The 22,400-nt window shown below is 44.1% G+C and overlaps 1 protein-coding gene across 2 annotated transcripts; it reads right to left on the bottom strand.

Moving 5' to 3' along the window:
• Window positions 1-2,256: 2,256 nt before the first annotated feature.
• Window positions 2,257-22,395, bottom strand: TRUB2 (TruB pseudouridine synthase family member 2). Of its 2 annotated transcripts, XM_054997661.1 has the most exons (8): window positions 22,234-22,395; window positions 19,512-19,643; window positions 17,346-17,420; window positions 15,589-15,650; window positions 13,844-13,925; window positions 12,259-12,331; window positions 3,475-3,611; window positions 2,257-2,924 (listed from the first exon to the last, which is right to left on the bottom strand). In XM_054997661.1, the coding sequence occupies exons 1-8, from the start codon at window positions 22,337-22,339 to the stop codon at window positions 2,587-2,589; spliced, it is 1,005 nt and encodes a 334-aa protein (XP_054853636.1). In that variant the 5' UTR covers window positions 22,340-22,395; the 3' UTR covers window positions 2,257-2,586. The 2 variants fall into 2 exon arrangements, with proteins under 2 accessions (XP_054853636.1, XP_054853637.1); XM_054997662.1 differs by lacking the exons at window positions 2,257-2,924; window positions 3,475-3,611 and adding an exon at window positions 6,287-9,121.
• Window positions 22,396-22,400: the final 5 nt, after the last annotated feature.

Raw genomic sequence — 22,400 nt, 5'->3', positions numbered from 1 at the left:
AGTGTTAGTGCACAAATACAGCACACAGCTGTTGTAAGTTCAGACGTTCCAGGCAACACTCACTGAACGTTGTTTTATTGGAAGCTTTTTAAGTGAACGGTGATGTACTTAAGCCTCTGATCTGCTCGGCGGTGCTCGCGAAATGACATGCTCAGCCACCGATTATCTACCGTCCTTCGAGAGGCTACACAAGAGTCCCTTCATGAGTCAGCTGACTTGTTGCCATAATTAAATTCTTCATGGAAGATGAACTAGCTGTTCTTCATGGAATTTGAACTAATATACTGACAGTTCTGTCCTAAGCAGAGTCATATTCTTCTAAGCCCATTGACTCCAGTGGACTTAGAAGGGTATAATTCTACTTAGGACTACATCGGGAAGCGCCCAGTGTATCATCTGTGCCGTTTATCTTGGGGGGGATAAGTGGAAGCTGCTGCCAGTTCATATCCCTTCACAGTAAGAACGTTTTCTGTCTAGTTCTTTCCCGTAAATGGAATGAGTTTGGGGATGCTCCTTGTTCATACCTTTTAGCAGTCCTAATCATTCCAATCTTACCCATCCCAGCCTCTCTTGTCACAATGAAATGATGTGGGGTGTTTTGGAGTGATGGGGGGAAATAGTAGTATAATGAGAGAGACCAGTGGGTGGGGCCAAGAAACACCTTGAAAATGTTAGCAGGGGTGGGGAGGGAGTTAAAAAAGGAGAACGATTAGGACAAACAGCTTGTCAAACAATGTATGTAGGTAGCATGCTAGTGAGTAGATCGTTCAAAAAAATGAAATGCAGCCACATTTGTTTCGAAATAAATGAAAAACGCTTGTTTGCATTGACTTGTTCAGCTCTTAGCACAGAGTTTAGGGCACAATCATATAACAGTTTAAGCTTCCACATTGCTAAGAGCCCGGCTGGATCCAGACATATAATGCAGCATTCTGATTCCAGCTGTGGTCAGCCAGATACCTCTGAGAAGCCAACCTTCGGAACAGGAGGCCTGCCGTCCTTTATCCCCTACCTACTGAAACTGACATACTGCAACGGAATATAGAAATGTTAATCTTATACCATCTTTCCAAGTGCTCTGAGTGGCGTCCAGGATTCTCTCCTTCATTTTAATCTGAATCCCATCAGGTCCAGTCCAACACTCTAGGCACTATACCACAGTGTCTCACAAAAGGCTGAGCATTGCACCTGATCAGTCTTAATTCCTGGCTTCCAAAGTTATATAGCGGTTAGCATTGCAATACTGCTCTGGAGGTAGTTCTCCCAAACAGAAAAGAGATTAGTGCTGAGCAGTGGCCTGAAAACTGTCTCAGTTTTCTAATAGTGGATTTATTGTGTTCTCCTTGTTCCCATAGTAGCTTAACCTGCTTTTTCCTCTGTGCTAATACAGGAGAAGTCAGCAAAACATGAAAAAAAGTCTCTTCCCCATACAAGCTAGGCTGAGTTTGGCTTTCATTTGGAGAGGTGCTCATCGCAATACGAATGAAAGAGTGGATGAGATAGGCTTTGTGGGGTGGGTGGGGGGTGTACGTTTGTTCTGCTTAGTGCATGGGTGCATTTTTAAAATAATGAACAATTGCAATAACAAGCTAAACAATGGATTGTTACAACTAATGCTGTCTCTAAAGGACTGGCAGCTGGAGAATTTCATACCGTAGTTCTGTTTTCAAGGGTTAACTTGCAATGTACAAAACTGCACTTTAGAAAAGGACCTTTTATTTAAAAATGGTTTCAGCAGCAGTTGTTATATCTACATAATTATAGTTTGGGTAGGTGCTATTTCCATATTTGGCTTACATTATTAAAACCTGTTTGTCCTTTACAAAATCAGCAAATGGCAACTTGCTTTTTATTTTTCTTAAGAGCTACTCTGACCTCTTTCTGATGCAAGGACTATGTGACATCATTTTTCATAGTATTGCAGTTTTATGTGCCTGCCTGCATTTTTGTAAAAAACTCATGTTGTGAAGGGGCTTCTCGACAAACCCAATCTTAAAAAAAAAATTAAGCCCTCCCCATATCTATTATCACAAGCTCCCCTGTGAGGTAGCTTACGCGGTTTCAAGCTCATCCATAGCTGAGAACACCTGGATCGCTCTCAACTAAATCCATCAGTGATCCATTCTACCACACTGGTTCTCAACCGTCCATGCCCATGACTCTGGGATAAATGTCACATCAGCTCATCCGTACAACAACTGCATTTAAAACCAGCACGTGAACATTCTACACAAAGCCCGAACACAAAACTAAAGATTGTTATCGGCTATCTTTGTAGAAGAAATAATAGCCAGCATTTTGCAATAGGAATTCAAGATTTTGGGAGGGCAAGATATACTTAAGTGACAGCCAAAGGTGATGTTTCTTGCAGGTCAGTGCCTGGCTTTACAAATCCTTCTGCTGAAATACATAAATTAACAGAAATCTTGAAAGGCTGCGCTTGAATGGGGAACGTTTGCATTTTTGTAAAGATTCATAATTATCTCTTTGTATAGCTTGAGATAGAACAGCAAGGCTCAAAGTTGTTAAGAGTTTCCCTATTCTTTTCTTGCTGGCCAATGGATGTAGATCAAGATGCCAGTTTTGTCACTGAGTTTGCAGCCATGGCATCACGCCTTTGCTGTGCTCACAGTCAGCTATAGTCTGGGACAGTCTGGCTTCTCTTTCTCGCAGAGAACCAGCAAAGATTTCCTGGTAAGCCATGGTATTTCGAAGCTCAGTTTTCACTTTCAGTCTGCTCTGCAGGATTGCATTCCTGATACTGCGCAGTGTCCACTGTATTCGCAAGAGGGCATCGTCCAAAGTAAAAGCACCGTCCCGGACCCTGCGTACTTGTGTGCATACAGCAGTCGACTTCAGCTCCAATCCGATCTCGTGAACTATTTTTCGCAGGTACTGCTGGGTCTCATGCATACAATGAATTTCTAGGCAGGAGAGAACTTATGTCAAAAGAGTTAATGGGGGACAAAACACAACACAACGGGCATTCTCAGTCACGTATCACTATATCTAAAGTAACCTGGCTATCCCTATATGGCTAATGAAAGCCCCTGCAATAGGGCTATCCAGAGACAAAGTGGGGCATACTCTAGGCACGCAGAAAAGTATCTTTGTAAATTAAACAAAGATCATAAAGATACCTTAGCAAAGATTAAAAGTGCTAAGGGTCAGTTAAGGGAAAGGATTCTGGTAAGATAAGCCCCTGAGAGTATATAGAATCCTGATCTGGGGGAATTTCAACTTGTTCTTCCCCTTCCCACAATTCCGTGCAGGCCCCCATTTTGCCCTTCCTGAATTTGAAATGAATGGTCTCTAAAATAATATGGAGTGAATAATTTTGTTTAGTGGGAAGCTCTACCTCATTTGCCACCATGTCCAAATTAAATCTACTCTAATTTATTAAAAATAATAAAAGGTTTTGAATCAGCTGGCAAATCCTGCCTTAGGATGTAATAACCACAGTTTTGGCCATACCTAGCTGGAAGTCAGGAGGTTCAAACTGGAGACATCGAATTGCTGTGATTAAGGGTGGACTTTTCTCCATAGGACGAATTAATCCCTTTACAGCCAGCTCATAGGCCTCTTGTGTTTTCAGATCAATGTTAGCATATCTGGAAAGGGGTGAGAACAGAAAATGGGAGTCAATTTCCCTACAAGCTTCAGCTAGGTTCATATGAATTTTGACCTCCATAGATGGAGTCCGTGTGTCCCCAACTGTGTCTCTCCTGTGGGCAGAGCTCATATATGTGAAGTAAGCTATAAAATCTAGTAAAACCTTTCCATAACTACAGGGGCTGAGTCAGATGTTACTACTCTTATAAATGCTGAACATTCTTTACTACTTGATGATTTTAAGAGTTTTTCCTGAAGCTGCTTTTTTATATTTGGTGTTTTCCGCATGGTCACTTTTCAGTGTTTCAGAATCGATTCCGCTTCCCATGTTCTTCAGAGTTCCACACGTACAAGGGAGTCATGGAAAGCAGAAATGGTTTTTGTCCATCTCTTCCCCGTTTTTTTCCCCAAGCACACGTTGTTGTTTTTTAAGCCTCTGCCCAGTCACTGTTGGCACATTTTCTATCCAGGCAGAATCAAAAACTTCTGTTCTGCTTCTTGTGCAGAATCAAAAACTTCTTGTTCTGCTTCCCCCCCCCCACACACACTTCCTTTCCCCCAGGAGCTGATTGGTCTGTCTGCCAGTAACCACTCCCACCTTCCTCAGCTTTCTGACTTCCTTTCCCACCGTTTTTAGCAGTAAAGCAAGTTAAGGGTCACAAGGCTGCTTCTCCGTTGGCTTCCTTCCTCCGAGGAATGCACACACTCTCTGGACATCAGCTGCAGCCCTCACAAAATGCAGCTCTAAACAGACACATCTCAACTCGTCAGCAGACACCAAATTGCCTCGAGGTCGTGCAGTGCAGAATGATGGGACCCCAAGCTGTTTCAGCACCAATCGGCATGAATTCTCAGCATCACCAGTTTAAAGTGTGCCATGCAGAATGGGCCCCTCTGTTGTTTTTATATTATGTACCAAAGATATCTAAAAGACTAAAAATCACAATCTTGTAAGGCACTTAGGGTGTTTTTAATAGATTAAGAGTATATAAATCAAATAAATAGAATGAAATGGAAAAGCAATGGCCGGAAAGCTCCCTTGATGAAGCTAAACATATCTGGTCTGTTTGGTGGGAGACAGGCAAGAAACCCTAAGTTGGCTCCCTTTAGTTCCATCGAAGAAAGGCAGGTTATAAACTTAATAAGTATTACGATGCTTCTAGGAATTGCTGGTGCCTGTTTGCAGTTGCTCAGTTCACACTTTGGGTTGCTTTCAAAGAACCAAAGCGTACTATGTCTCCCCCCGCCCCCACCACATACTCCTGTTCTTTAGCCATACAAATGAGAGTTCACACATTGCTATTATAAGTTTGCACAAGCAGAAAAACATCCTTAGATTTAATTTTATTTTCTGGCTTGACCCGTACATCAAAGCTTCCTTTAACAAAAGACGCTCTCGGTATACAGACCCAGTACATTTTGCACACTTGAAAACACACACCTTGGGACTGTTGAGAGTATGTGTGTGTGGGGGGAGGGGGAGAACCAGCCTTTACTACTGAAGTGGAAATGAAACTCTTGCTTTCCAATATGAAGTACAATTTATGTTGTTGTGTTTCTATGGCATGGTTTTTGCAAAGGTTCTGTACCTGGGCTGTGACCTTTCAGACTGCAGGGAAATGGACTGCTCCGCAGCATGTGTGCATACATACACGTACAATTCCCCACCACCACAGAAAACTAGCATGTCAGGCAGAAGGTTGATAGTGCCGACTGCTGAGCTTAGGGGATGCTTTATCAAGACTACATTTTCTGACTCTTACTGCAGCTGCGTATCTTGAGTAATAAAGAGTCCACAGATCACCTCATTCATTCATTCCGGTCCTAAGACCAGCATACAAATTAATCAAGAAAAGATACAATTAAAAGGAAAAAAAGATCGACTTTAAGAACTTCTAAGATACAATTCCTGTAATTTAAGAATTAATGCACAAAAATATAGTGACAGGTAATCCTAAAATTTTTATCAGATAAAACCTAGGGGAGCCTTGCATTAATGGTGGTTATAGGACGGGGGACCATATCAAGAAATGGTGTAATGAATCTGAGACGAATCTCCCTATAAAATGGACAACTAAAGAACATGTGCTCGAAAGACTCAACCTCTCCTAGGGGGCATGAGCACAACCTTTTTAGGGAGGGGTTTTTGTTGTACCTGCCTTCGATAACCAGACGATAACCACACCTAGCTAGAGCAAACACCCTTCTAAAGCTGTTCCACCGAGACCAAGAACGCTGCCGGCTCGCAGAACACCTCATTCTGCAACCAATGGACCCCTCTTCGGAGACCTCTGGATTGTACCTATGCTGAGTAGATATCAGCTGCCTCTTTAATCTCACATGATTTCTTTCCTACTGGCAGATATTAACCCACAAAAAACATGGTCTGTTGCCAGATTTTTAGCACTTCGGTTTCTTTATGATGGAGATTGATATTCATCTGTAATATTTTGTCTTCATCTTTATTGCTTTGTATTTTATATTGTTTTACTGTTTTGCTCAAGGCCTTTGGTCAGAGGTGTGTAATAAAAGAAAGGTTGACAGTGGCTGTTTCCACACGGCTTACCTGCTTGCATTATGTCCTAGCAGATCGCGCAAAAAACGCGGAAGATTGCGTTTTTTTGCGTGACAAAACACGATCTTCTGCATTTTTTGCACGATCTGCCAGGACATAACGCAAGCAGGTAAGCCGTGTGGAAACGGCCAGTGTTCTTATGTGCAGGGAATTTTGTACGGAAGAGCAGTTAGTTATAAAGAGCACCTCACTTCCACATTCTGTGGACATCATGATCGCCTAGGGACCAATCATTTGATTGGTCAAATATTGATCAAGTGCTTTTAAAGCATTAACTTTATTAGGGCAAAAAAATATTCTTTAATCATTAGCGTGCTTTATACTTATGCTAATGACAAACAAATGAGTTAGCTTGTGGGAGGAATGAAATTCAAACTGAAAGAAAAATCAATTACTAGAAAACAAGTCTGTTTGGACATGCCTGTAGTTCTAGCAAGTGGCCACGTGGAGATGCTCTGGTATGCTATTAGACTTGCCATGACTAGTACAGGGCTAGGAGGCAGGAAGGAGGCCCTTCCTCCTGCCTTTGCTAACAAATGACACCAGAATGGAATTTAAATGTTTACACAGCAGCAGAATTGGCTTTGTGAAATGTCTAACAACAAGCAACAGCAAGCTAAGCAGGGACTGAACCTGGTTAGTACTTGGATGAGAGACTACCAAGGAAGTCCAGGAGACGCAGGCCATGGCAAACCACTTCTGTTCATCTCTTGCCTGGAAAACCCTGTGGGGTTGCCATAAATTGGCTGTGACTTGATGATGCTTTACACACACACACAACTGACAATATACAGCCAATTCAGCAACATGCCCCAATGAGAACTAAGCCTATGAGATGCCTCGTTTAAGTATATCACACTGTAGCTCTTGGAGGAACAGACAGAGGGTGCGCCATCCAGGTAGTCACTTCTCCAAACTCACTGGTGAAATAACACGAGGCAGAATATTGCCAGCTCCTTCCTGCTCTGGAGGACATGCAACCTGAGCTGGAAATACTTTGGAGGGGGTTTTCTGCCTGAGATATAATCAGCAGAGAGCCACTCTCCTCCAACTTCCATTTAAGGGCCAACCAAAAGACAGAAGGAGGGAGCCAGGCCCCCTTTACTAGAATCTGAGCTACATTTTATTAGCAGTTGATGCAAAGTCCTAGACTTCCCTAAGCATTAACATATCGAATAGCTGATCCATTTATTGTGGACAATGATAGCAACAAAGCCAGACTACCCACAGAGAATGCAGGGATCTCTGTCCTATCTGAGGGACTCCCTAGAATATGGCTGTACATTATTCAAATTTTTTTTAAGTAACTCGGACTGGTCTGTTCTGGGGCTAAAAACCACTCCAAAAGGGAAGGAACATTAAGAACAGCTCAGCATCAATTAAAAGGAAAATGTGGGGAGACAGACTTCAGGCCATTCAAACCCCAGAGGGAGGATTTTCAAATTGTTTTCCCCTCCCATGATTCCTTGCAGGCCCCAAATTTCTATTATCTAATCGCCACATTGAATGCATGTTTCATTTTTTTTCATTTTATTTATTAATCTTTCAAACACCAGTCCATAATTAGATAGGCGCAATGCTCATTAGGAAATGGCCTTCAAGATCAGGCCTCCAACTACTGTTCATCGTATCGCAGCCGTTCACATTAACTCCTGCCCAAAAAAGTCTCAGGGTCACATTAGATATGTTAGCAGCAGCTCCATGTTTTGCGCATTCACATGTTTGCCCCATTTACTTAGGAAGTAAGACGTAGGATCTAATTTTAACATCCAAAGGAGCACGTGGGCTCTGTTCTTCCAAGCCCAGCTCTCTTCTAGTATCAGAGCCCAGCTGTAGGGGGAGGGTCTTCAAGTGATAGAGGCAAGGGAGGGTTAAGCACCCCTTTTGATTTTAGAATTGGACTTCCCCATCCTTTTATATAGGAACAAGCACAGATGAAGCTGCTACTGTTAGATTTAATCTAGGCCCCTGGCAGGAAACATGATGAATCTGCTGATAATTGACAATATAAACTGCAAATCTGGACAGTTTTCCTTTAAGAGCCATAGATTTTCCAAGACCAACCTGAAATGTAAAGAAGCACAGCCCTATCTTGTTATTCATACTGTTGCATTACACGCGCGCGCGCACACACACACAGCGGCTGCTCATAATATTCATGTCAATGCATCACTAGTGAGATAACGCAGCAGTAATTTAGATGAATCTTCCTTTAAATTACTGACAAAATACAAAGAGACCTTTGATCTGCGACTTAGTTCGGCTTAATTTCACATCCAGCAATTGGCAAAACGCAAGTGTTACCCTGCATCATATTTGGGACGCTTCCTCATTTTTATAAAGGGGGTAACAGGATAGAAGCCAAGTGAACAGATGCCATGAATTGCAGACTCTGGGTACGGTTCTTTTTGCTTGAAAAAGAACTCAATGTGTTTCTTCCAACTGGGTTAGGAGCCTTTTGCTACACATTACATTCAAGAGGCACCTTTTGACGCACTGCATCTGTGGTCCCCCCCCCCCTTGAGCTTTTTCAGGCACCTAACTGAATGGGAGTCCAGAATCTTCGCCAATTTTGCTTATTCAGAGCGGCGCCCACTCTTTACTTAAGGTTTTTCCTGTTCAGAAGGGGAGGGTTGAGGTTCAGAAGGGGATGGTTGAGTTTCAGATAGCTGTAACGTCCCATCCAGGATCCGGTCGATTTCAGTCTCTGGACGCAGTACACACCACAATAAAAATGCCATAATCGTCAAGCTGATCAACATTGCGCGCCAGAACGGCTGCTCATAATCACTGCCCATACTCTGTTCCACAGTCCATTTTCGGGGGGTGGCGTTACTCTTGGAGAAACTTAGCGGCTCGGAGCTCTCTGGCTCCTCTGACTCTTTGGGCGAGCGATAATGACGCAGTGGGCAGAAGCAGGGGGACGGAGGCGGCCTGAGGGAGAGAAGGAGACAGATGTGGGCTGAGGAGGGCAGCAGGAGTCAAATTGGCCCCCACCCCAGGGATTCCTGCTCACCTTCACAGTGCGGTCGTTAAACGTCAAGATAATTTGCCTGCTTAGGAGAGCAGCAATAATGGAGTCTGGCATTGGGATGACCCAATGATCACATCCTTTTACTCACTGTCAGTCAAAGAACAAGGCGAGCATACACAGAGTGCACAGCGAATAACTACCGCGCCCTTCCCAATGCACATGGCGTTGTGGAAGAAGATCTACAAGTGAGATGGTGTTGGTTCAATGCCATCTTGCCTCCCAGCAGTCTTTATTAACTAACCACACATTAGTTAATAACTAACACACACACGTGTGTGTGATAGGCTTCAACTTGCCGTATCAATAAGCACAATCTCCATGTCCGAGTGCAAAATTTAAAAAAAAAAAACATAACAAACTCAACTAATTCAAACTGAAGCCACTTAGCACATAACTAGGGTGTTGACTTACAATCCATACTGGGCAAAAACAATGAACGTATTGCATCTCTGTTTTTGTGGGTGTTCAAAGTGTTTCAGATTCATTATCTTGTTATAATCTACTACTGCCCTGTAAAGCACACTGATATTATCCCCTAATCACAGATAAAAGGCTGAGGAAATAATAGCTTGCTTAAAGCCACTTAGTAAGCTCACAGCACAGGCAATTTCTGATTTGTAGTTCAGCCTCTTAAGCCGCTCAGCTTTGCTAACTCCGTAAATCTATTGTATAACCGATCTGGCATGAACAATTGCTGGCTGAGAATTTCAGATGTAATAGTTGAATTGTGTTCCTAGCCCTCACAATTGTTCACTGGCCAAGAGTACACACAAATTTGCTCAAAACCACTTACAACCTTGCCTTCTTAACCTACATCACAGCCCTTCACAGCCACATATTACAAACCTTTGTATTCTACCCCTTCCATAGACCTGTAATCTCCTCTCTCCAGGCTGTCCAGAATGTCTCCACTGGATTGTCTTTTCTCTGTTTCTCTGATCACACCACTCTTGTACTTTGTGTTGCCTTCAAAAGCCTTCGTTTTCAGATTTCTTCATCTCTCTGGGCCAGATTATCTATCCTCCAAGATTCATCTTGCCCCTCCCCTTTCAAGGACCACCTACTCCCATACAAACCTACCTGACAGCTAAGATCTTCACTGGAGGCTCTGCTTTTACTGGGGGTGGGGTGGGGTGGAAACTAAGGACAGAACTTCCTCTGTTAATAGTACTTTGCTCTTGGGAAGTACCCCCCTCCCGGATCCTGTTCATCCTTTCAGTGCTGGGTTACGAGTTTAGGTGGTCAGGAATTTTTCCTTCCACTCTTTTCTAGGGTTTTATTTGGGAAATTCCCCCCCCCCCCGCCCTCAATCTCTTGTTGTATATGTTGTTCTACTTGCTGCTTCTATGACTCCTGAAACTGTTGGGGGGGGGGGAGGCAATTTTTAAAAAAAATACAACTGCTGTCTTCTAGTGATTTTGTTCCTCAAGATTACTGCTTTAGCTTTATTTGGATCCTATTTGTTGTGCATTATAGCTTTGATGTTCTTGGAAACTGCTTCAGAAATATCTGCTCAGAGCGCCAGTGTATAAATTAATAGGCAGCACTTGTCATGTTCCCCCAATCCTCCCTCTCTATGGTAGGAAGCTCTCTAACATTGCAAAAAAGCACCTCTGCCCATTTCTTCTCTTTGCCTCTTCTAAACCCACTTCTTCATCAAAGCCTTCCTTGAATCAACCTACCCTCATCTTACAGGTTTCCCCCGCTATGCCACCTGACAATCATTCCCACAACTCATTATCTATCCCATATCTATTTTCATCAAATCTTGACTGCATGGCACGATTCATCAACTGCTTGATCAGATCAGTTCTGCACCAAGGTAACGTCTAGGTAACTCCCTTCCAAACATGATTTAGAATATTGTGAACAAGCCACAAAGCCCATATATCCCATCCATTCCTTGCCCTCCCATGAACTTCCAGGTTCACACTGACTGTGACCAAGAAACAAAACCCCGGATGGGCTATGCAGAAAGAGTGGAGCTATGTCAATAAGAGCAGGCTTAGCTCTTAAAGATTCCCATTTAGTATTCAGGAAGCAGAGCAAATGGACCCAATCCGAGATACGGCTCAGAGGGAACTAAATCCACCCTTTGGCCCTGACCTGGGGGGACAAAAGGAACTGATTTAAGCTTTTACCCATGGCACACCCCATTACATCTTGTCACACAAGTGAGTGGCCTCCACTGACTGACCGTGCATTTTTATCCCACCGCTTCTCCAGGGAGGCAAATACAGTTCTCCAAAGCCTCACCTTCCAGCCTTAATACTGTTCTTTCCCCGCTCATGTGGCAGCGTACACTTGTCCCTCAGCAGCATGCGCACTGTGCTGCATACACACACCTAGATGTCCTTGCAACAGGCAGGCTTCAGACCCCCTACCTCGCTATAACAACACGAGTAAACAATATACAGCAGCAACAGTGCCGGTAGAAATATTATATGAAGTGGCACCACCATTAAAACAGCAGCTCTTGGCATTGTCACCGTACAATGGTATAGATGCTTGAATATTCCAAATCCTGCCGCTCCCCCCAACACACACATCAAATGCCAGACAAGAGTTGTGTCCGAGAGATGGGATGGCTGAGCCAGTGTACCCATTTTCCTTTCCACCGCCTTCTCCCCTCTCCATCCCTGAAATCTTTTCGAAAACATCTCCTAGCAGCAGAAAAAGCCAACTACTCTCACTGGTCCCTGAGTTCCAGCACAAAAGTCAGAGAACACTCCAGCCACATATTACAACGTTCTTGTGTTTGCTGGGGAACAAAACAAAGACTTTGTAACACACATGCCGATAGGAGTTTTGTGCCTTCCAGATGCACGTTGTCTCTTTTCTTTTTGCAGCCACACCACCCAGGGCTTTAGCCCCGCCATCCTACCCCGCCCAGTTTTTGCACCCACACACTGTCCTGAGGCGCTGCTTATTGCTGAGAAACTTTTGTAGCCATATAAGTAACATGATTCTTTGCAATGGAGCTAATAGAGGTTGCAGAGGGTGGAAGCCAAACGAGGGTTTCTGATTGGATACTTACTGCAAGAGAGCTTTGTGATTGGATCCTTGGATAACAGCAAGAATCCGTTGCAGTTTCTCTCCGGTGATGTGATCTGTAGACCAAAAAAAAGGACAAAAAGAAAAGACAAAAGTCTGCTAAATACAAGCTTGGTGCTTCACCCAGGAACTTAAAAAAACCCTTCAAAACCAACTAGCAACAAGCTGCTGTTTCCTGAGAAATCTAAATGGCCTGAAGATACACAGCACAGGACAATAAGAATGAAAACCAGGGTTATAAACGTGGTTTTTTAAAATGCCACGGTTATTAAATTTTCCAGGCACATGTCCCTCCAAGTCTACTTTTTTCTCTGAAGGATCTGCCATCCGTCTGTCTTGGTATGCTGAAGCAGCAGCCACTACAGATAGGAAGGGCAGGAAGGACTTCCAATGATTGGTTCCCTGTTCTCAGGTGGTGGTGAAGGAATTCATCATCAGTCTCCTGGTTTCGTGAAAGCGGCTGTTTCTTTAAAGCTATTGCTGCGCCAGATGATGATGTGATTTCTTGTCCTTCTGCTTCTCCTCCTCTCTAGGAGAGCAGGGAAGGCCATGGCCCCCTCTAGACAATCTGCCAGGTGCTGCTGCTGGTATCTATTCCACGTTTAGCCACCTTTCCTCCAAGGGAATTCAGGGTGGCTTACATAATCTACCCTTCTCCCATTTTATTGTCACAACCAGGGCTTTTTTTCAGGGGGAACGGAGTTCCGGAACCTCTTGAAAATGGTCACATGGCTGGTGGCCCCGCCCCCTGATCCCCAGACAGAGGGGAGTTGATATTGCCCTCCGCGCTGCTCTAAACTCCCCTCTGTCTGGAGATCAGGGGGTGGGGCCACCAGCCATGTGAACATTTTCTCCAAGGGCAACCCACTGAGTTCTACCACCTCTTTTCCCAGAAAAAAAGCCCTGGTCACAACCATCCTTTGAGATAGGCCAGGCTTAAACCGACACTCTAACCACTGTACCACACAGGCTCACCGGCAGTCTGCTTCCTTTTTTAGCGCTCCAAGGCAGAGATGCAAATGTGTGTGTTCTGTTATGGGGAGGGTATTGAGCAAATTCACTCTTGCTGATCTAATACAGCCCCTTGAATCTTTTCAGAAACATTACAAGGATTTTTCTTATGTCGTCAGACAAACTGGAAAGCCAGTTTGGTGTAGTGGTTAAAAGTGGCAGGACTCTAATCTGGAAAACCAGGTTTGATTCCCCACTCCTCTGCTTGAAGCCAGCTGGGTGACCTTGGGTCAGCCACAGGTCTCTTGGAGCTCTCTCAGCCCCACCCACCTCACAGGGTGATTGTCCTGAGGATAATAATAACATACTTTGTAAACTACTCTAAGTGGGCGTTAAATTGTCCTGAAGGGCGGTATATAAATCGAATGTTGTTATTATTATTATCTAGTGGCATCTGGCCTGACATTTGTGGTCCATTATGTAGACCACATGATTTCCCAGGTATTAATTATGTATGTATATTAAATAACTGAAACATATCTTCAGGATAAAGCTGAAATAAGTTACAGCCAGATTAAAGAGAGAACCATCAAGGTTCAAAACACAGATTCGCTTACCAAATGTTGTCTTCTCTATCAGTTTGCCTGTATCCGAGAAGTCATCAGTGGCTTTGCCAAACAGGCCACGAACAGTGTAAGTCTTTTGTAAAGGAAAAATACAAAGTGTGAAAGCAAAAACACTTTGCAAGAAAACCAGGCAAAAGTGCTGGGCTGTACCAATTACTGCAGCCAAAGAGATTGCGATCAAACCAATATATTGAACAAGGTACGTTGTTTGAAAGCTCCTGTACTGAGTTGGGACTCTTATTTCAGTGGGGGACAACTAAGAACTTTGGGGACTGTTGTCTTGCGGAACAGCATGTCTTTAGAGTGAAAGGCTATCAACAGCCCCGTCTAGCTGAAACACACACAGCCCTTTCCTGCAAAAATGGCAAGCGTCTTCGGAACAGCACCGAGAAAGGTCTTCTATTAAAAGTGGGAAGTACAATGCCCTTCAAGACCGCCACCTCCCCGACCAGCATCACATCCGTCTTCTCTGGCTTCAGTTTCAATTTGTTCTCTTTCAATCAACTGACCGCAGCGGACAGGAAGCGACTCCAGACTTCTATTGCATCACCAGCGGATTTGGATAGTAAGATATAGAACCCAGTATCATGTCAATATTGAGCCCCGTGGTGCAGAGTGGTAAGCTGCAGTACTGCAGCCCAAGCTCTGCTCACGACCTGAGTTCGATCCCGGCGGAAGGTGGGTTCAGGTAGCCGGCTCAAGATTGACTCAGCCTTCCATCCTTCCGAGGTCGGTAAAATGAGTACCCAGTTTCCTGGGGGTAAAGTGTAGATGACTGGGGAAGGCAATGGCAAACCACCCCGTAAAAAGTCTGCCAAGAAAACGTCGTGGTGCGACGTCCCCCCATGGGTCAGTAATGACTCGGTGCTTGCACAGGGGACTACCTTTACCTTTACCTATCATGTCAATATAGACCATCAGTTCCATTTTTACTTTTTATTTTATTGTTTATTAAGTCTCTCTCTTGTTTTTCTTCTCAACCTGTCAAAAAGGACACAACCCAAATTGTCCTTGGTCCCCGTTTTTTATCTATTCAGAAAATGTATATGTAGCCTTTCCTGAGATATGCTTGAGGTGACTCCTAAAGTAAAAATAAACCCAGTAGAATCATAAAAGCAACTACCCCCACTGCAAAATCATCTATATAGGAACAAACTACGCAATTGTTTGCGTAGTCCTCAGGCTAGAAGCAGACCATAAAAAGAGCTGAAAAAGATGACACCTCTCAGTTAAAAGACTTGGGTAAAGAAAGGTTTTGGCTTGGCACCTAAAGGACAGTGAAACAGATGCCAGGCAAGGCGGAGGGCATTCCAGTCATCTTGGGTCAAGATATTTTTCCCTTCAGCTATTTCCATGAACAAACTAAAGGCCCTTGAGGATTTGCAGGAGGCACGAGAGTGGAAATTTGGAAATCCCACCTCTCAAACTCTCCCCTTCAGACATTCCGTGTATATTAGGAGCTTGACCAGGCTAATTTCCTTCCTACCTATTTTTATTTTTCCTTTATTGGCCTCTCAACTGCTCTCAACATTCCACGCCTCCAGAACCACATTCAGACCTCTCCTTTTTCTTCTGGTTAAGTCAAAATCAAATTGTTCTGCATACCTGGAGAGCCTCCCTATCCCAGCATGTAGCGATGCCTACTTTATCTGTGGATGACCTGGGCTTTGCTGCTTCTATGATAAGCAGGGGGCCAGCCACTTTTATATACAGTGATATGGACATAAAATACTTACTCTGCTGAGATGGGCACGGTACACATCGCCAAGCAGCTTGTTTCCACGACCCACACCAAGCACTGAGAGGCAAAAATGAAAGGGGTGGGAGAGAAGAGAGTCAGCTCAAGAAGTCAAATGTTTTATTTATTTATTTATTTATTTGATTTACATTCCGCCCTCCCCACACCAGCAGGCTCAGGGCGGATTACAACCATATACAATTAAAACACATTAAATAACTGATACCAGTTAAAACCATAAAAAAGTCAGAGTTACACAGTTAAAAATACATATATATATATACATAATCATAATGGCACAGCAACCAACTGACCGACCTTCACCCATCTCTAGAGCATCAGAATCGGCTGCTGCTCTAACATGCCCTCATCCCAGTTTTTCTCCAGGAGCTCAGGAGCAGGGGAAGGGCATGTTAGAGCAGCAGCAGATACTTCCGCTGTCGCTGCGGCTGGAGCTTCACCAACACGGCGGCTTTCTCCAGAGCAGCTCCCCGGGAGCAGGACGCCCAGGGAGAAAGTAGCAGCTGCCCGCCCCCAAACAATCATTGGGAGCCCTCTTGTCCAGCAGGCTTGTGACTGGAGGAACGATTTGCAAAAGCTGCCGCCGCCGCCGGCTTTCTCTGGCTCTTCAGGCAGTGATTCTTTCAGAGAGGGGAAGGACACTCGGACTTCACTTCCCAGGAAAACTTGTGAAAACAATCAAGTGTTCTTCACGTGAAAAAAGTCACTTGTAGCTTGGCTCTCAGTGAATGCATTAGTCGCTTCTCCCAGGCCAAGGGTTCATTAATGCTGTGACAGCCAGCCAGAGAAAAGAGCCCCAGGTATGGCTAAGTAATGAGGAAAAAAGACTTTAAAGGAACGCTATCATATGTTTATCCTAGCCGGCTATTATCATTTGGCTTCTCCAGTCACTCCACTCTCCAAGGACAGATGGACTCCCATTCTAGCTGTATCTGAAGAAGTGAGCTGTGGCTCACGAAAGCTCATCCCCCTACCACAAATGTTGCTAGTCTTCTAGGTGCTACTGGACTCTTACTCTTTTCTACTGCTACAGACAGACTAAAACGGCTACCCATCTTGTACACGTAAGCCCCCAAAGGGACAAACAGCTTTTCCACGGGGCCGTTTCAGCTTGTGCAAACGGTGTCCGGGGGAGGGTTAAGCCCTCTCCCACCCAGGCTCCATCCGGATTAGGGACCCACACCCAGGCTAATTTACAAACACAAAAATGTTTGTGGAGCTCACTTGGCATCCCTGAGCAACTCGTTCTTTCTCAGCCTAATCTTATTACATTATTGCGAGGATCAAATTAAATTGCAAAGTATTTCAACACATGATTTATTGTTTTATTCGTTTTCTTCATTTATGTCCAGTCTTTCTCCCCAGTGGAGACCCAAACCGGTTTACATCCTTCTCCTCTTCTCTATTTTATCCTCCCAACAACCCTGTGAGGCAGGTTAGGCTGAGAGGGTGTGACTGACCCAAGGTTGCCCAGGAAGCTGTCATAGCAGAGTGGGGATTCGAACCTGGGTCTCCCTCACCCTAGTCTCACACCTGAACCACTACTCCACATCAAACTATTCTTATTCTGCCACACGCCACTGCTCTCTCAGCCGGTGCTACCTGCGCACCTCCTTGCTCCCAGGTACACCTCCTTGATTCTCAAGATTCCCTCCCCCGTCCTGTGGACTGCCAAAAAAGAAATGCAAAAAGTAATCATAATTCAAGAAGTAGCTAGGGATATCTTTGACTTACCAAACACTCCAGACGATTTTTTATCCAGCCGGTGCCCAGCTCCAACTTTCAAGTAGGTGAATATTGGCCCAGAAACTGTAGAGGAAACCAGAAGAGAGTCTGACACACACAGAGAAGTGTAGCATATAGGCTGATCCTATGCCTGTTTACTTGAAAATAAATCCGACTGAATCAATAAAGCTTATGCCCCGGTAAGCATGGATTGAATTGCAATCTTAGAGCTAAACTACACGAGACGAATTACACGAGGATGCTCAAGTGAAGGGAGACGCAATGTTAGCCGGAAAGTGTAGTTTGAATTTCACCTCTTTCTACAGAGTGGCAAAGATAGCTCCTCAGAGGGTTTGTTAACAATTGAAAGAGCCTTAGGGGAGGTAAACAGGAAATTAACAGACCCTCTGAGGAGCCATCTTTGCCAGTTCTGTAGAAAGAGGTGAAATTTAAACTATGTTTCCCAGCTAACATTGCATCTCCCTTCACTTGAGCGTCCTCATGTAATTCATCTTGTGTAGTTTAGCTCTTAGTTTCTCTGAAAGGAACAAAAATTGGAAGCACAAACCAACAGTGTAACATTATTTGTTTCACCACTGCACAATTGTTCATTGCCCATAGAAATCTACTAATGTTATGTATGACCAGGGCAGTGTGTTGCAGTTCCATAGGAGAGCAGGATATCCACAGGGGATGCATAGGAATCTACGCTTGCTTTATTTTTACAGCAAGGTTCTGTTCCTTGTGGCTGGAAAAAGAAAAGCTTGAAAGCATACGGGCAGTGGCTGGCAATACATCAGGAGATACTTAATAATGTTTCTGGTGGTCAGAGAGTGGGAGAGAGGGATTTCAGTACCCCATATAGCTTCTTGGCCCTCCCATGACTGTCAACAGAAGAATACATTATGCAAAACAAGAGACATTTATGTGCATTTGCTTAATTTGTATCAGTCACAGAATAAATAAAAGCTGTGTTTTACACAAAATACCCCCAGACAGGTCAGGAAGAAACCTTTGTCTGTAACAAAGCCTAAATCATAAATTTTGCTTCTGTCGGATTTCATTGTCATTCCCGATACCCATTCATTCATCATTATTGAACTGGTAGCATAAGATCTCCTAATAAGCACAGCCTTTACCTAGCACCTAAATGTCAGCAGCAAAGAAGCAAGGCAAATTTCCCATGGAAGACTCAGGGCTAGTCCCAGGTTGACCCGATACGGCATCTGCTGAGGCCCACAGACTGGCAGAACGCCTACCACAAGCCCGAGATGGGCAGCTCACCACCAGGAATGGCCAACCATCCTACAGATTTTTGCAATGTCTCAGGAACCTCTAGTATGATTTCCCAGGTCCCAAAGCCAGCCACAATAAAGCAGGGTTCTCATATGCTCCTTTAAGCCCTACAAGCGCTGCTGGTGCTTCAGAAGTGACAGCTACACCCTGCTGCTTCTCCAGGTGACTATCCCATTGAAACTAAGAGACTGACATCACAGGGGCTCTCTCCAAGTTCCTGTGATAAGGACTGCTGGAAAGAGTGAGTTAATTGATGCACCTTTTAGCCTTCTTTACAAGGTTTCATAGAGCATGAAACAGTTGCACTTCTTTCCCAACAATAGAAAAGTTATATATGTGCATGCACATATGTGTCTATGAGCATGCATGAGAGGTCAAACTACTAGAGGAGGGCACTAGAAAGCATCTCGCCCCAGACCGCCCAAACCTTGGAACCGGTGCTTCTCCACACCGTCTCAAGCAAATGCTCCCAAAAAGCAGAAGCACATGCACGATGGACTCTGAGGATGATCTTAACATCAGATTGGATCCAGCCCGCTCCTTCACTCAATCTCATCCCGTTCCCTTCCTTACTACAGCCCTTGTCCCATGTGACTTTTTCAGGGGTCAAATGGAATCCCTCGTTCCTTTTTCACCAGCAGAAGAGCTAGATGGATCCAAACTATGCAGAGGAGTTAGCCGTGTTAGTCTGTGGTAGCAAAATCAGTCTCTGTATCAGGCATCTGACGAAGAGAACTTGATTCTCGAAAGCTTATGCTAAAATAAAATTGGTTAGTCTTAAAGGTGCTACTGGACTCTTTTTGATTTTGCTGACCAAACTATGCAGTATCTTTTCAGCTACGATTAACCCAGAAGACCACCTCTTTATCCCCATCTTACCCAGAGGATGCTCAGCCAACACAGGAAGCTGCGTAACGGTCAGCGTCAGTTCTTTCCCATCCTTCCCTTCTACTGTGCTCGGCAGGAAACGTACCTGCTGACTTGGCGGGGGGCGCTCTAATGAGTTCAACTCTATAAAGACTCAGAATAAAGAACACTCCGGTTAATTCCTTTTCATTTAGAATGCAAACTCCAATTTTAAGCAGCTTTTCTTTCATTCAAGTGGGAATGGAATCTTGGGGCACACAAGGTTCCGTGCGCAACTCTGCTTGCTGTGCCCTCATTTTGAGATAATGGCATGATGATGGCACGAATTTCCATGGACTGAAGCCAACTTCATCAGATGCATGATTACAACTTACCATTTATCTACTGCTGTTGCAGACAGTTGCTTATCTTATTTATAACTGAGTTTTGTGTAGACATCTCACAGGGTAGACCTCTTTGGTTTCCTATTGCCTTATGAATTAATATTTTTTCTCTATGGCTATGCATATTGCCATTTGAGGTCCATGCATCTGAAGAAGTGGATTCTGATCCATGAGAGCTTGTGTTATAAAAAAGTGATTGGTCTTTAAGGCACTGTGACTACAACACTAACAGTGAAATCCTAAGCAGAGTTACTCCAGTCTAAGCCCATTAAAAACACTATTAAAAAAGGACAATGCTACCAACTCATTCTAACAATGTTTTTATAAGGCAGCGACAGAAAAGTAAAACCAGGGTCAGTGATATTTATCCAGGATCAGTAATAAAAAAATCAGGTTGGCAGAAGATGTAAACTAATCCAGCAGATAGCAAACAGTCTGCCACAATCCTTGAACTCTGCACCGTCTCCTCATGACACAATCCTTAATGCTCCACTTATTTAATCTGATGTGTACATTTATTGTATAACAGCCTGTCCTGGCCCACTTTAAGAGGTGTGAGGAAAAAAAACCCTTTGATTTCCTAATCATTGCTAATCAGAATTCAAACCCAACCTCAACAGTTGTGTGAAATGGCAGGCTGTGTTTTGCAAGGTGCCTTGATGTTCCCGTGGCAATCCCATGATTATGGAACGTCCCGAGGGAGGCATGCATCCCCTTTACTAGAGTAAGATTTGGATCCAGTAGCACCTTAAAGTCCAACTAGATTTCCAGGGTGTGAGCTTTTGAGAGTCAAGTTCCCTTCGTCAGATACACTCCTTTATCTGATGGAAGCATGACTCTAAAAGGCTCATACGCTAGAAATCTAGTTGCGCTTTAAGGTGCTACTGGGCCCGAATCTTGCTCATCTACTACAAACCAACACAGCTACTCATCTGAAACTATTTTTATCGTCTTCTTAAACTGTGATTTTAAATTCTGATTTTTAATGTATTTTTTATTATTGTTGATTTTACATTGTAAGCCACCTTCTGCACCGTAATGTAAAGAAGCAGCTAATAAAAAGTTTAAATAAATAAAATGTGCCAGCATGAACAGTGTGCAATTTCACACACGCGCCCTCTGGAGAAGAGACGTTCCTGAGGCTTAACAGCTAGAAACTAAGGGAGAGGGATGGGGGGAAATGAAAACTATTTTCAGCTGATGCTGTCAGCAATTGCAGCCCCTAAAAGTCGGAAAAAATAAAATCCTGCCCTCAAGTCATAGGGTGGCAATATAGAAAAAGTAAATGTTTGAGGTATTAAGACTACAAGTATAATGTTTGTAAGGATATTAGGATATTGTAATATATGCAAGTGTAATGTTTTTAAGGATATTGTAAGGTGTAGAGAAAATCAAAAATGATTTCTTACATATGTATCATTTTTCTGTTATTTTATTCTAGTTCCTGTTCTCCTTTCCTCTTTCTCCTTCTCTATTTCTGTTTTTTCTTTCTTTTCTTTCCCCCTTTTTCATGGGATTTTAAATTTATCAATAAAATATAAAAAAATTCAAAACAAAAGTCATAGCTGACTTATGGCAACCCCTGGTGGTGCCCCCCCCCGAAACTTGCTTTATTTAAGTTCAAACAACGTAACATACAGTTTAACATACATGTAGTTTCAACATGATATTGATAACATTAAAGATAGGCTAGATCATATATAATATGCTTAATATACAAACGCTAAGTTCTATATCCTGTATGCTAATAGCTACTGTAAGTAATCTGGTGGTCCTGGTGGGGTTTTCATGGCAAGAGACAGGGTTGCCAGCTCGAAGTTGGGACATTCCTGACGATCTCAAGGGTGAAACCTGGAGAAAGTGGGGTTTGGGGAGGGAAAGGACTTTGGAATGGCATAATTCCATAGAGTCTGCCCCCCAAAGCAGCTGTTTTCTCCAGGTGAACTGATCTCTGTGGCCTGGAGACCAGCTGTAATTCCGGGAGATTTCCAGCCTCTACCTGGAGACTGGCAACCCTAGAGACTAACTAAGGTGGTTTGACCATTGCCCGCCTCTGCCACTCTGGTCTTCGCTGGAGGTCTCCAATTACTAACCAAGGCCGACCTTGCTTAGGTTCTGAGATGAGATTGGGCTCTCCTGGGTTATCCAGGCCAAGACCCCCACCCACCCCCCAAAGCCTAGGCAGAATAAAATGACCGACCGGGGACAGATCTCAGAAAACAGGCAGAGGTCCCGCGTCTGCCTCTGCCTGCAAGGGAAAGGGCGTGACTCCTTTGGAGGTGACTCTCTATATGAACTGGACCAGAGCTATCACAGCACCGCAGGAACACCCTCAAGGGCCCAAACCTCACCGCTCAGGAGTTTGGTCTCCACCGCGTCCCGCACGCCTTTCCAAGGCACGCCTGGGGGCTTGTAGACCGCGAAGAGCCCGTGCAGCCCGGCCTTGGCCGCCCGCATGGTGGAGGAGCCTGCGACGGTCCACGGGTGCCACCTTCAATTGTTTCCCCCTCTGCGTGCC

The sequence above is a fragment of the Eublepharis macularius genome, chromosome 14, assembly GCF_028583425.1.
Source record: "Eublepharis macularius isolate TG4126 chromosome 14, MPM_Emac_v1.0, whole genome shotgun sequence".
Classification (NCBI taxonomy): Eukaryota; Metazoa; Chordata; class Lepidosauria; order Squamata; family Eublepharidae; genus Eublepharis; species Eublepharis macularius.
Note: the sequence above shows the minus strand (reverse complement) of the source record. Positions and strands in the feature narration are given on the sequence as shown.